Source organism: Mastomys coucha, unplaced genomic scaffold (genome assembly GCF_008632895.1).
Source record: "Mastomys coucha isolate ucsf_1 unplaced genomic scaffold, UCSF_Mcou_1 pScaffold8, whole genome shotgun sequence".
Classification (NCBI taxonomy): Eukaryota; Metazoa; Chordata; class Mammalia; order Rodentia; family Muridae; genus Mastomys; species Mastomys coucha.
Window position 1 is genome coordinate 60,658,552 of NW_022196914.1, and position 12,417 is coordinate 60,670,968.

The window sequence follows — 12,417 nt, forward strand, 5'->3', positions numbered from 1 at the left end:
CTCTCTCTCTCTCTCTCTCTCTCTCTCTCTCTCTCTCTCTCTTTCTCTTTCTCACCTTCCCCTCTCTCTTTTCTTTTTTCGGAGACAGGAGTTCATTAGCCTCAATTCACACTCCTGCCTCTGCATGTAGATTCTGAGGTTACAGGCTTGAGCCGCCATATCTGGCAATACTATATTTTTATGAAGAAGTATAGATGATAATTGAAAACAGAAACCAATTAACTGAACACTAATATTAATGTCTTTGTTGTTTGAAAAGGACAAAACAACAAGAATGGTATAAAATAACTTTTATTTACATAATTTTTATCTACAGAACATAACTGCTTTCTTTAGAACAAGAAAATTTACAAATGACAAGATATTGCTTCTTTGTCAAAAACTTCAACCAAGATATTATACATGGTCACTTGCATTTGAATGATATGGTGGTAAACACTGGGTATTAATATTTGCATCTGTGTCTTGCCTGGGCCACCTGCTAAGATGTAAGTGATCAGAGGAAAACAATCAAGAGAAGGTTAAAGCCCTTTCATACGTCTCCTTGAAGATTTCTACAACAAATTCCTTGCAACATCTTTCCACCATCACAAATCTTCCTGCCTTAAAGCTAAGCACACTGATTGTGTTTCTCTTTCCAACACCGGTCTGTCCTGTGGCAGCAGGACAGTTTATTGACTGACTTGATTCTCTATACAACAAATGCCCCTGTAATCTTTATACAATAAATTACATCTTCCATAAAATCAGTTTATTACAGATGAATGAGACAGAGGTTAAAAAAATAAATATTATACAGGGATAAATAATAGTTTAGTCTCAGTGATCTAACCCAAGTAACACTTTAAAAAAAAAAAAAACTTTACAGAACATGACATTTTTAAAACAAAAAGGCATTGAAATAGCAATGTGAATTACCTCCATGATTTTGTGACATTAAACACATGAAACAGATGCATACTTTTGAGGATTTCCATCTAACTTATAGATCTTCCTTTATAACAGACATTAAACTATATATTTTACTCTAAGCCACAGAACAAGAAACATGCTCACAGTAAGGTCAATGGATCAGCACTCTAGACTCATTGAGATCTATCCTCTTTTGCTTAGAAACTTGAAAAATGGTCGCCATTTTATCAATATGAAAAACGAAAATTACCTAGATGTAAAAATATTTTCCAACTGAAGTACTGCTCATTTCATAATACAGCAAACACAGTTTTTGAATCTTAGGCACATTCTGCAAACAGCAGATGCCAGCACCTTCGGATTCTTATTCACTGTAGTCTAGGTCTGGGAAAACTTGTGGTAGGGTGTTTGTCTAGTACTCGGGGAAGCCGTGGCTTCTATATCAAGTACAGCATAAAAGTGGGTATGATAGTACACTCCTGTACTCCCAGAGTGGAGGATTACAAGTAGAAGAACACCCTCACCTATATAGAGTGCAAGGCCAGTTTTGAACACCTGAAGCCCCATGGGAAAAAGAAAACTACAGCCTAATGTGCGAGGTCTAAGCCGAAGTCCTGTCACCTTCACTCCTCTACTCAGCATCCACCGAGCAGCTGCTACCAGGGCTACAGTTCAAAAAGAATGTTTTATGGAAAAACTTCTAACTATGCAGCTAATATATCAATTATATCAATCTATGAGGTTTTATAGTAAAATTGAATACATTTGCTCTTTGAAGAGTTTAATCTGAGCCAGGGGAAAAATTCTTAGGGGAAACAGACACATAAATCATAAAACTCAAAATTAAAAACACCCAAGTTCATAATGAGGACATCACTGGCTTTGCTAAGTCTTTCTGTCTTATTTTCTGCTTTAACATCAGAATCATGTTCTGTGGCTGAAGGCCCACATGTCCTGTGAACAGAATTTAGTAAGTAAAATAGCTATCACAAAACCTTTTTTTTAAAGGTGTGTGTGTGTGTGTGTGTCTGTAAAAAAGATTCAGTTATATAGGACAATCTGTCCTTTATGTTAAATTCTTTTCTTCCAATGAAAATCCTGAGATTAGAATAAGAAAAGCAAAAAATATTCACAGTACAAATTCAATATACTAAAGTATGAGAAAAGTATTCAAAATATCGACACTACCTAAACATTTTTAATTATGACATTTTAAAATAGCTTTTAAAGTAAAGAGGAAAAGGAGACAAATTATTTGTTAATGCTTTCTTTACCCAAATTTGATAAGTGAAAATAATCATATTGGGATATATTTTAAATAAAAAATTTAAAAATAAATAATATCTTTGATGTGCCATCTTTATAAATAGCAAGTTTAAATACTAGATCTTCAATCAGGACTAATGTTATATCACCATGAATTAGAAAAATACATTTTTTTCCAGTCGAATAAATGATAATAGAAAAGTTTTAACTTTACCATACCAAAGTGGAGTTTCACAATTTGCTTTCATATACTTACAGGCAACTGATCACCCTCAAGAAAAAAAGAGAAAGCAAACAAACAAAACAAAACACAAAACAAAACACAGCCACCTTTATAAAAGAAAATCACTAATGTTAAGCACGATCAAGCTCCCAGTATGTCAGCACTATGATTTATACGGATGTGTATGCACATAGTTCTCAAGTCCAGGTGTGCTCAGCACAGAGTGCATCGAATGTAAACAAGTTGCAATGTCTGTCAGTGAGATCAGTCTTCATTGCTTGGTATTTCCGAACTGCAGGGTCAATCAGAATGAAATGTTTCCCACTGATTATAAAAGCTTCAAATGAAGCTCAATAAATATTCAAAATTGACCTAAATAAAAACAGGCAGTGGTGCTTTTCTAAACACTGCTTTGTTAAAGTCAGGGTCGCTGGAAATTTCAAACTCATTACAAAACTATTCTAGTAAGGTAAAAAGTAAAAAGAAGGGAAAACCCAGAAGAGTGCTTTATTCTGTTTCATCCACTTCAATGAAGATGTCGCTGAAGACGAACTCTGAGACCGGGGTCACCTCTTCTTCAGATGCTCCTTTTGGCACAGTTTTACACTTTTCCTTTAGCAATGGCTGGTCAGAAGAAACCTAGGAAGATAATAAAGCTGAAATGTAACATACGGTTTATATATTGTTACCAGGGACTGGTACATTGCTGTCCTAGCTGGCATGAGGCCTTGGGCTCAATCCCTAGCAAAAAGGAAAAAAAAAAAAAAGTGAACCAGTCCCTAGGCAAGGAAGAGCTTTAATACTTACTAATAAGGTAGCTTTTGTAACATAATCTAGGGGAGAGAGCAGCTGGTGAGACAGCTCGGTGATTACAACACTTGCTGCCTAAGCAGAAGCCTGACAGTTTGGATACCAAGAACCCACATACATGCTAGGCAGGCACGACGCCCAGAAGTCAACCTCAGGCTTCTACACACATGTGCCCACATACGGGTGAAAACATATACACACGAGAAAAAATAGAAGCAAACTAAAATTTTAATACCCATTATTAAGTAAATGACACTGTGATTACCTCATCCTGATTCTCAGAAAAACAAATTTAAATATACAGAACTAAATCACTGTTAAGTCTGCAACTAAAACATTTTAATTGCTAGAATAAGAATTGATGCTCAAAAATCAAAGATTAACATATTTATAAATCTTAAAAAAAACCTAAAAAACAGCATAATACTAACATATGAACACATACAAATACCGATGAAACAGATGTGTGAACAGAGATTGAAATTTTTAAATAAACTGTATGTATGCTGCATGATTTTATGTGCATCATAGTTAGAACAGTTGTGAGCCATCTTGTGGGTGCTGGGCCCTCTGCAAAAGCTGTACGCTCTCTCCAGTCTCCAAAGTCAGTTCTTTAGATGGGCAGAATTAACTGGACTCGGGGAGTTATGAAGTAAAATAAAATAATGACATAGAATTGGGAGGAAGATACGTTGGGGGCTCTCTGGGGATGTGGGTGGAAGCATGAGAATTAAAATATGATTTTAAAAAATGAGGTACACATCTTTAATCCCAGCAGAGGCAGAGGCAGGTGAATTTCTATGAGTCTGAGGTCAGCCTGGTCTACACACTAGTCAATGATACATAGTGAGAGACTGTCTCCAAAAAATAAAAGTTTTATAAAAATGAGAAAAGCTGGGGTGTTCAATAAATATTGACTACTGACTTATATACCCATGTGCTGGAAAGTTAGACCTATACCTTATAGAAAAATTTCTAATGATGCAAAGGCTTAAATGTAAAAACATGGCCAGGAAGTGGTGGCGCACCCCCTAATCCTAGCACTCCAGAAGCAGGGGCAAGTAGATCTCTGTGAGTTGGAGGGCTGTTACAGAGAGAAACCCTGCCTCAAATAAACAAAACAAAAAACAAACAAAACAATAAAAATCTATTGTAACAAACCACAGAAAGATATTTTTATCTCTTAGGTTGAGGAAAGGAATATCTTTTGAAATGATTACAAAATCTGAAGGCAAAATGCTTTTGACAAATTTACCTATACAAAACTAAAAAAACTACATGGCAAAAACAAAAATAAACAAAATAAAAATATACATGGCATGCAGAAAAATACTGCAACCTATATTATAAAATTCACCTTTCTTAATATTAAGATATTCTACAAATCACTATGAAAATAAAATGCAAGTTTCTCTTAAGTCAAATGCCCAAAAAAGAGAATAAATGACTCATACATAAGTACAACTGCACACAATACAAGTATGTGCTCATAAAGGCTAGAGAATGAATGGGCATGGGAGGACATTTCTATAAACTCTTGGGTTCCAGCTAAAGCCAGCTGGGGTTAACAAGCAAGATCATTATCTAAAAGAAAAGTGTGTGTGCTGTGTCAGAAGCAAAGGGTGCAGTGGTAGTGTAGCTATTAATACACAGTAACTGCCATATCCCTATGAAGACAGAGCAAGGAGATCTATCAGAAGAACAAGTAATCATCCTTCCTTTGACTTCTACTTCTATCCACTAATAGAACAAATGTTTGTATTCTATACTATTCTATAAATATCTATTAAGTCTAAAGATGAACAGGTAAAATGATCTATTTATAAGACAACTATTACTCTGCTGTTTGATATGACACATAAGAGAGCTCAAGCTATATAATGAAATGTCAAAATAATAAAAGTAAAAGTAAGTAAAACAAGCTACCAGAAAAATCAACAAATTACCAACATATAAAGCCACCTGCATGAATATTTAGTAAGCAGATGCTGTGTTAGCGGTGGAGGAGTCCCAATCTTAAATGTGTAATTCAATTTCTGAAATGGCAGACTTCACGAATAGACTATTATAAAGATGAATGATGCAAAGGATCTTGTTTATTTTGAGACACTCATATGCTATGTTTACATTGCCACTGTCACACTGCCAACAGCTACGAGTATTCTGACAATGATGCTAAGGTAACTCACGGGGAAGGCATTTTCCTAGAAGGCATGAAGCCCCAAGTTAAATCCCCGGCACTGTAGAATAATAATATTTTAGCAGTGATAAGGCAACAAGTAGAAGGTCACAGATTTCTTCTTCATCCTAGACTTGCCATTGGACAGATTCAGGATGCATAGAAATAATATGCAAATTCTAGTTTTATGCTTCTTTGAATTTTTATGAGTCAGGACTTTTTTCCAAGACAAATCACTACAAGTAGCACTTCATTTTATATCTATGGATCAGAGAGCTGGGTTGAAGGAACTGCAAGTTAGTGTTCCATTTCTGGCTATTTCAATAGCTTATACTAAATTAGGTGCATTTTTGTGATAAATAGAAATTGTACTAATCTCTCACATCCAACTAAAAATAAACTTGCTTTTTCTCCCTCGTTCAGATGATAGATGTGCATCTCATACACAGTAAAGTACAACAGTTCTCACACACCTGAGTTGCTGAACTTTCAGAACTTCCAGTATTATCAGACACAGTGTCAGTAACACTTGGTGGTGGGATTGGATCTGAAGAGTCTTGACTTTTTTTCTGGCTTGCGTTAAGTAGATTAGGTTTTCTCAAATTTCGTCGTGATACAGGTATTTGAGGCTTTGGGCGCTTCTTACTATGGGTTTGAGTCACTTCATCAGATTCCAAACTATTTTTTGGACATAGTAATGATAAAAATCCCAAAGGCCTTCTGCCAGGTCTAGAAATGAAAACACAAGGATTCAGACAAAAATGTACAGGTATACATACAGACACAGACACACACCCCTTTTGCTGCTGATTCTGATAGGAGGCCTTTCTATGTGTAGCGAAGATCTCCCTGACTGTGCTGTGGTAACAGGCTCACGTTACCACACTTGGCAAGGTACATTCTTTTGTCAGGCATGGTGATGCAGCCTTAAATTCCAGAGGCAGAGGCAGAGGCAGAGGCAGGTGGTTCTCTTAATCCCAAGCCAGGAAGAAGTACATAGTGAAGGCTGTGCTTAATAAAACTACAGCAAAAATAAAGAAAGAAAAACAAAACTACAACAAAGAAAAAGTCACATTCTTAATATAATTTTATTTCTATTAATGCAAAAGTGTACTAAAAGTAGTACTAATGACACTACACTATGATGTATATCTGTGACCCAGGCAAGGCTGTTGAAGCTTAAAAGTGCACATGAATTACCTGCAGAGCATTACCAAAATGGAATTCTGAATTTGAAACAGGTAAGGCTTGAGGCAAACGCACCATGACTGTAAGTGTTAGGAAGCACACTGAGACCACGGTGCAGCAGCTTCTGTGCTGCAACAGAACTCACGCAGCCCTGAAGCCTAATGGTCTGTCTGACCTTTTGTGTTGTTGGGGTTTGGGTTTGGTTCGGTTTTTTCAACGCAGGGCTTCTCTGTGTAACCCGGGCTGTCCTGGCACCCACTCTGTATCCAGTTCAAGGATGGCCTCCAACTCACAGAGACCCACCTGCTTAGTGCTGGGACTAAAGGTGAGCTCCACCATGCTCAGCTTGAAGTAGTCTTTTAAAGACGTACATGTCTTCTCCCTTCAGTGAAAGCTAGTGTCTGTTATCCTCAACATACCAGGTTAAGGTTTCCAATGCAGCTGACAACAGTAATTACTAGTTACCCTAAGGACTTCTTTCTAGTGTATATATGAAAATGATATGGCAGCAGTAGGTATGGACCTAAAGAGAAACCATACTAAAAGTCATAAGGAGACAAAATGACACACTATTTGGAAACTGACTAGAACAACTTCCAGAGTCACACGACACCAACTCTATGTTGTCTCATCTCAGCTACATGTTTGTTTCATACAACACAAAGTGTATTCATCAAAATAATGACCACAAACTGATTGGAAGTGCAAATGTATAAGGATTTGCTCTTTGACACAATCAGTTTCAGTAGAGCTAAGCTCCAGTCGTACAGAATGTATACCTGGACTATTTCTGGAGGTCTTGGGCTAACTGTCTTCCCTTTACATAACTGATGGAGGCTTGCATCTATAAAACAACTTAGCACTGGGTTAAGCCTCTGCATATTGTTTCTCCTTACCTAGGGGCAGAGAGATAGTCAGTACAGAATCTCTAATAATACCTGGTCAGAGGGGGTTTGGAAGATGATGCCACGCTGTTCTTCTGTTCAGAACTGGAAGCAGGTTCAGTTTTCTCTTCTTTGTCAGACACTATCTCACTCTGAGGCAACTGAGTCACGTTCTCTACACATGAATCTTTTATCTCATCAACAGACCCAGATGATGCTGCACTCTGAAAAGTTGGTTCACTGTGTTCCTTTTGAGGTTTTGAGGTTACATGTGTGCTCTCTGAGGTAGGGAAAATGCCTTGTCCCATGCAAGACTCCACTTCAAAGAGAAAAAACAGAGGAGATTTGAAATATTGAAATATTTAAAAAAGAGTCAAATAAACTGGAGTATCTAAAAGAAAAACCCACAGTGTTCTATAAACAAACCCAGCTTAGCAAAATCAGTATATTACAATCAGTGGAGTAGACTATCAGGAACTATCGATCGGAGCAGGGAATGGTGGTATAAGCCTGTAATCCTAGCACCCAAAAGGCTAAACAAAAAGACTGCTTTATGAGTTTGAGGCCAGCCTGGGCTACATAGAGAGTCCTGTAGAGTGAGACCCTATCTCAAGAAGGAAGAAAGAAACAAACAGAGGAAGAGAAGGAGGGAGGGAGAGGGGGAAGGAGAAGAAGAGGGATGCGGGGGGAGAGAGAGACAGAGAGACGGATGGATGAATGATAGACCAAGAAAAGGGACTTGATGAGGGAGGCTGCCAAAACAATGAATCAACATAGCTGCCATGTGACTCCAGGATTGACAAAGGTCAAGAAAACAAAGTAGAGTTTACACCGAAGGGAAAAAGAACAAGAGCATCAGCAAGCAAAAAGAGATCAGAGGATGGCTGAAAAGCATGCAGTAATAGAAAGGCTAAGTGGTGAAAACAAGGAACCAAGGCATCTCTGTGAGGCAAGCCAGCCAACCTGTTGTACACAGGGAGTTCAGGCCAGATGGGGCTCCATATTGTGACCCTGGGTGTGATGATACATGCCCAGAATCCCAGCAATTGGGAGATAAAGGCAGAAAGACTACCATAAGTTCAAGAACAGCCAGGAATAGACAATAAAACCGTCTTAAAAAACAATTCCTGGCCCCACCAACATACAAACTGCAACACAGATGCACAAGGAACATGAAAAGGCGCGTCAGCATGACTCCTCCTGAACTGGAATTGCACGACCAAGAACTCAAATCTACTAGCAAACCTATCAACTATGTCAAAGACACAGCAACCAAATAGATGAAGTAAAGAACTCAATTTGGGACCCAGAGAGGACTAAGCAACACAGATGTTAAGGCAGCAGGGAAACTGAGATTTGGGGACGAGAGTGGAGGTGTGTGAAGAGCAGGGACAGACAGAGGAATAGAACACAAGAAAAATGTTGGGAATGAAAAAAGTGAATCAATTAAAACTACCATGGAAAGCATTAACAATAAACCAGACCATCCCTCTCTCAAAAATACTAATAAAATGGTAACACAGAATTGTAGTAAGAGAAACAGGATGTATTAGTACAAAAACAGCCATGTAATGTAGAAGAATAAAATAGAAATAAATATGCAGCTACAGACACTCGATTTTCAACAAAGGTACTATAAAACATGGAAGATAGCCTCTTTCCTTCAACAAATAGTGTTGAGAAAACTAGTTACCGTCATGTAGAATGAAGCTAAGTTAGCTATCTTTTATCCTGTATAAACTCAATTTAAAATATATTAAAGGCTGGGGCTGGAGAGATGGCTCAGTGGTTAAATAAGAGCACTGACTGCTCTTCTGAAGGTCCTGAGTTCAAATCCCAGCAACCACACGGTGGCTCACAACCATCCATAAAGAGATCTAACATCGTCTTCTGGAGTGTCTGAAGACAACTACAGTGTACTTACATAGAAATAAATAAATAAATAAATCTTAAAAAAAAAAAATGTATCAAAGGCCTTACTCTAATCCTCAAGTAAAACATAAGAAAAAAATTCTAAATATAAGCATAGATAAGAACTTTTTCAATGATATTATTTCTCTTAAAATTTAGTATATCTAAGGCTTATTGAATATCTGTTTTCCCCATGGTGATAGGCCTTATTAAAATAAATAAATTTAAAAAAAAAATCAAAATACAGTCTTATTAAAATACAATAAATAAAGTCCTAATAATTAAATAAAGTCCTTAGCAAAATACAGTCTTATTTAAATTTATTTCACTCACCTGTTTTCTCAAAAACATTTAATTCCTCTGAAATAACCTGTTTCAAAAAATATACAAAAAGTTTTAGAAGTCCACTTATTATGTAAATTACAATCCCATCCCCTTCATCATGCTACAGAGAGAACGAGCATTTCTGAGAAAGCTCTAGAGTCAGATACAAAATCATACCTCAAATCAAACATCTGTGAAAAAATATATTGCTGCTATTTAAACTGCTAGAGCACACCGGAAAGTGAAAGCTGCCAAATGTCTTTTCTCTCTGGCATAATATTGGTACCAATTACCAAACCTCAAAAGACATCAAATGAAACAAATTGTTTATATTTATGGATCTGAGTATCCAAGTCAGGGTCTCACACAGGCTAAGCACGTGCTCTACCAGTGAAGGACATCCCTGACCCCTCAACTCAAACATCTTTAAAAAGGGCCAATCAACAAGCTAATACATACATCATGGTCAATTAGTAATCTGTTTCAAAACTGCAAAAATGATCCAACATGATAAAAATGTACTTCATCACTTTACCAAATCTAATATAATTCAATAGGAGAAATACTGTATTTACAGAACTATCCATTCTTTAGAAAAAACTAAAGTTTTGGCAAAGTTGTCAGGCTGATTTCAAACTCTTAGACTCAACCAAACAGAGTACATAGTGTGCTACTTTGAGTTTAAAACAGTATAGGAGAAAGCTGGCTGTGGTAACATTTATCTATAATCCCATCCTGGAAAACAGAGGCAGAATAATCTTGAGTTGTGAGTCCAGCCTGGGCTATATAACCAGATCCTTCTTGTCCCAAAAGAAAGAAAAAAAGACAGGAACATTTTATACATAATATTTTATTGTTAAGGTTAAAACAAAACTTATAAAATCACAAATAATAACATACACAAACATGTGTATGTTAATGAGATGCAAATATTTAGTCTTTTTTTTAGTCTGCCTTTATACAGATTTTCTACAGTAACTTTTTCTGTTTTGCTTTATTCTTTTATAAGTTATTTGGTTCATACTGGGCTTCCAGTTAGAAAACAGAAAGTCAGGCTAGAAGCGAAAGACTCTTCTATGTGTCACTGTTCACTTGTGCACTGCTGGAACTAATGGAGGAACTACCTGGTGTGCTCCAGACAGGAGCTCTAGCACTGAACCACGCCTGTTGGACTATTACATTGTTTTGTGGAACTCAGATTGGCCTGGAACTTGGGATAGCCCAGGCTGACTGTCTAGACTCGGCCTTGCTGATGGGTGAGATTATAGTCATGTGCCATCTCTCTGGGTATAGTATGGTCTTATCAGAAGTGAGACAAAGTTCTCTGATGTGTTTGTCTGTCTGCCTGTCTGAAAGTCGTAAACCTCCTGGTTTAGTGACTAGAGCAGTGGTTCTCAACCTTCCTAATGTTGGAACCCTTTAATAACGTTCCTCATGTTGTGGTGACACCAACCATTAAATTATTTTATTGCTACTTCATAACTGTAATTTGCTATCATTATAAATCACAATCTAAATACCTGATATGCAGGATATCTGATATGTGACCCCCAAAGAGGTCAAGAGCCATACATAGGTTGAGAACCGCTGTTCTAGGGTATTTAGATTATAGGTATTTATCACCACTTGTAATCCATAAATTTTGCTTTGCTATAGAAAAAATGTTTTAATTAGTATACTGTGCACTATGAAGGGACGGTGACATAAGCAGTAATATAACTTTAATATTACTCACCATAACTTTATTTTTTTTAAGAGTATAGTACATTGTTGCTCTCTTTTGACACAATAGAAAAGGGCATTGGATCCCATTACAGATGCTTGTGAGCCACCATGTTTTTGCTGGGAATTGAACTCAGGACCTCTGGAAGAGCAGTCAGTGCTCTCGAACCATCTCTCCAGCTCTTTTATTTTTGTTTTTTAAGGGATACATGTGGGGGCAGGGTAAAGACTCAGTGGACAAAGTACTTGAGTTCAAATATAAGAACTGCATTCAGTGTCCAGCCCTCCACTAAAACTGCCAGGTATGGTGGCATGTGCTTGTAATCCTAGTGCTGGGCAGATAGAAACAGGAGGATCCATGGGGTCAAGCGGTCTGGGTTATGTTCAAAGAGGTGACTAGTATTTCTGAGGCTGATCAGAGGATGGTACCAGAAGCAGTACCACCCACATTCACCCTACTCCTCACTCACAGAAAATATAACATACAAATGAAAAATGTATATTGTAAATCAATGTGTTAATTAAAAAAATATGCACTCACACGGTGGTTCACAACTATAGGTAACTCCTGGTCCAGTGGATCTAATGCCCTCATCTGATCCCCAAGGGCATCTGACACTCATATCATGCACAGATATATATGCAAATAAGATACTATGCATAAAAGTAATAAGATTTAAGAAAAAGAAAAGAAAACCTGCTGGTTTTATTTATGATTTTATTTGATAAGCTTTGTTTTAACTATTGTATGCAAAAAGTTCCTGTCTTTTTTTTTCTTTTGGTGTCAACAATGACTGAGCTAAGTCTGTAATGTTTCATAAGGAAATGTTTCTCACAAAGGGGAGCAAATGAAATGCCTCAGGACATGATAGATTTACAGAGCAGTTAAGGAATTGAAAGAGAGCCAATATGGCTAGAGAGTGATATGGAGACACACACAAAATGACATCAGGCTTGGAGGATGTGGTTTTATTCCCCGGGAGGGGGGGGGATTAAGA

At 37.2% G+C, this 12,417-nt stretch overlaps 1 protein-coding gene across 5 annotated transcripts in view; it reads right to left on the bottom strand.

The window, feature by feature from the left end:
- Nucleotides 1-275: 275 nt before the first annotated feature.
- The window catches only part of Bdp1 (B double prime 1, subunit of RNA polymerase III transcription initiation factor IIIB), a 90,172-nt gene continuing 78,030 nt past the window's right edge, over nt 276-12,417 (bottom strand). For all 5 annotated transcript variants that reach the window (XM_031360709.1, XM_031360706.1, XM_031360708.1 and 2 more), the window contains exons 36-39: nt 9,707-9,743; nt 7,517-7,781; nt 5,864-6,119; nt 276-3,040 (exon numbers count right to left, since the gene is read on the bottom strand). In XM_031360709.1, the coding sequence (XP_031216569.1) occupies nt 2,909-3,040; nt 5,864-6,119; nt 7,517-7,781; nt 9,707-9,743 (690 nt within the window). In that variant the 3' untranslated portion in view covers nt 276-2,908. The remainder of the gene's footprint in view (nt 3,041-5,863; nt 6,120-7,516; nt 7,782-9,706; nt 9,744-12,417) is intronic.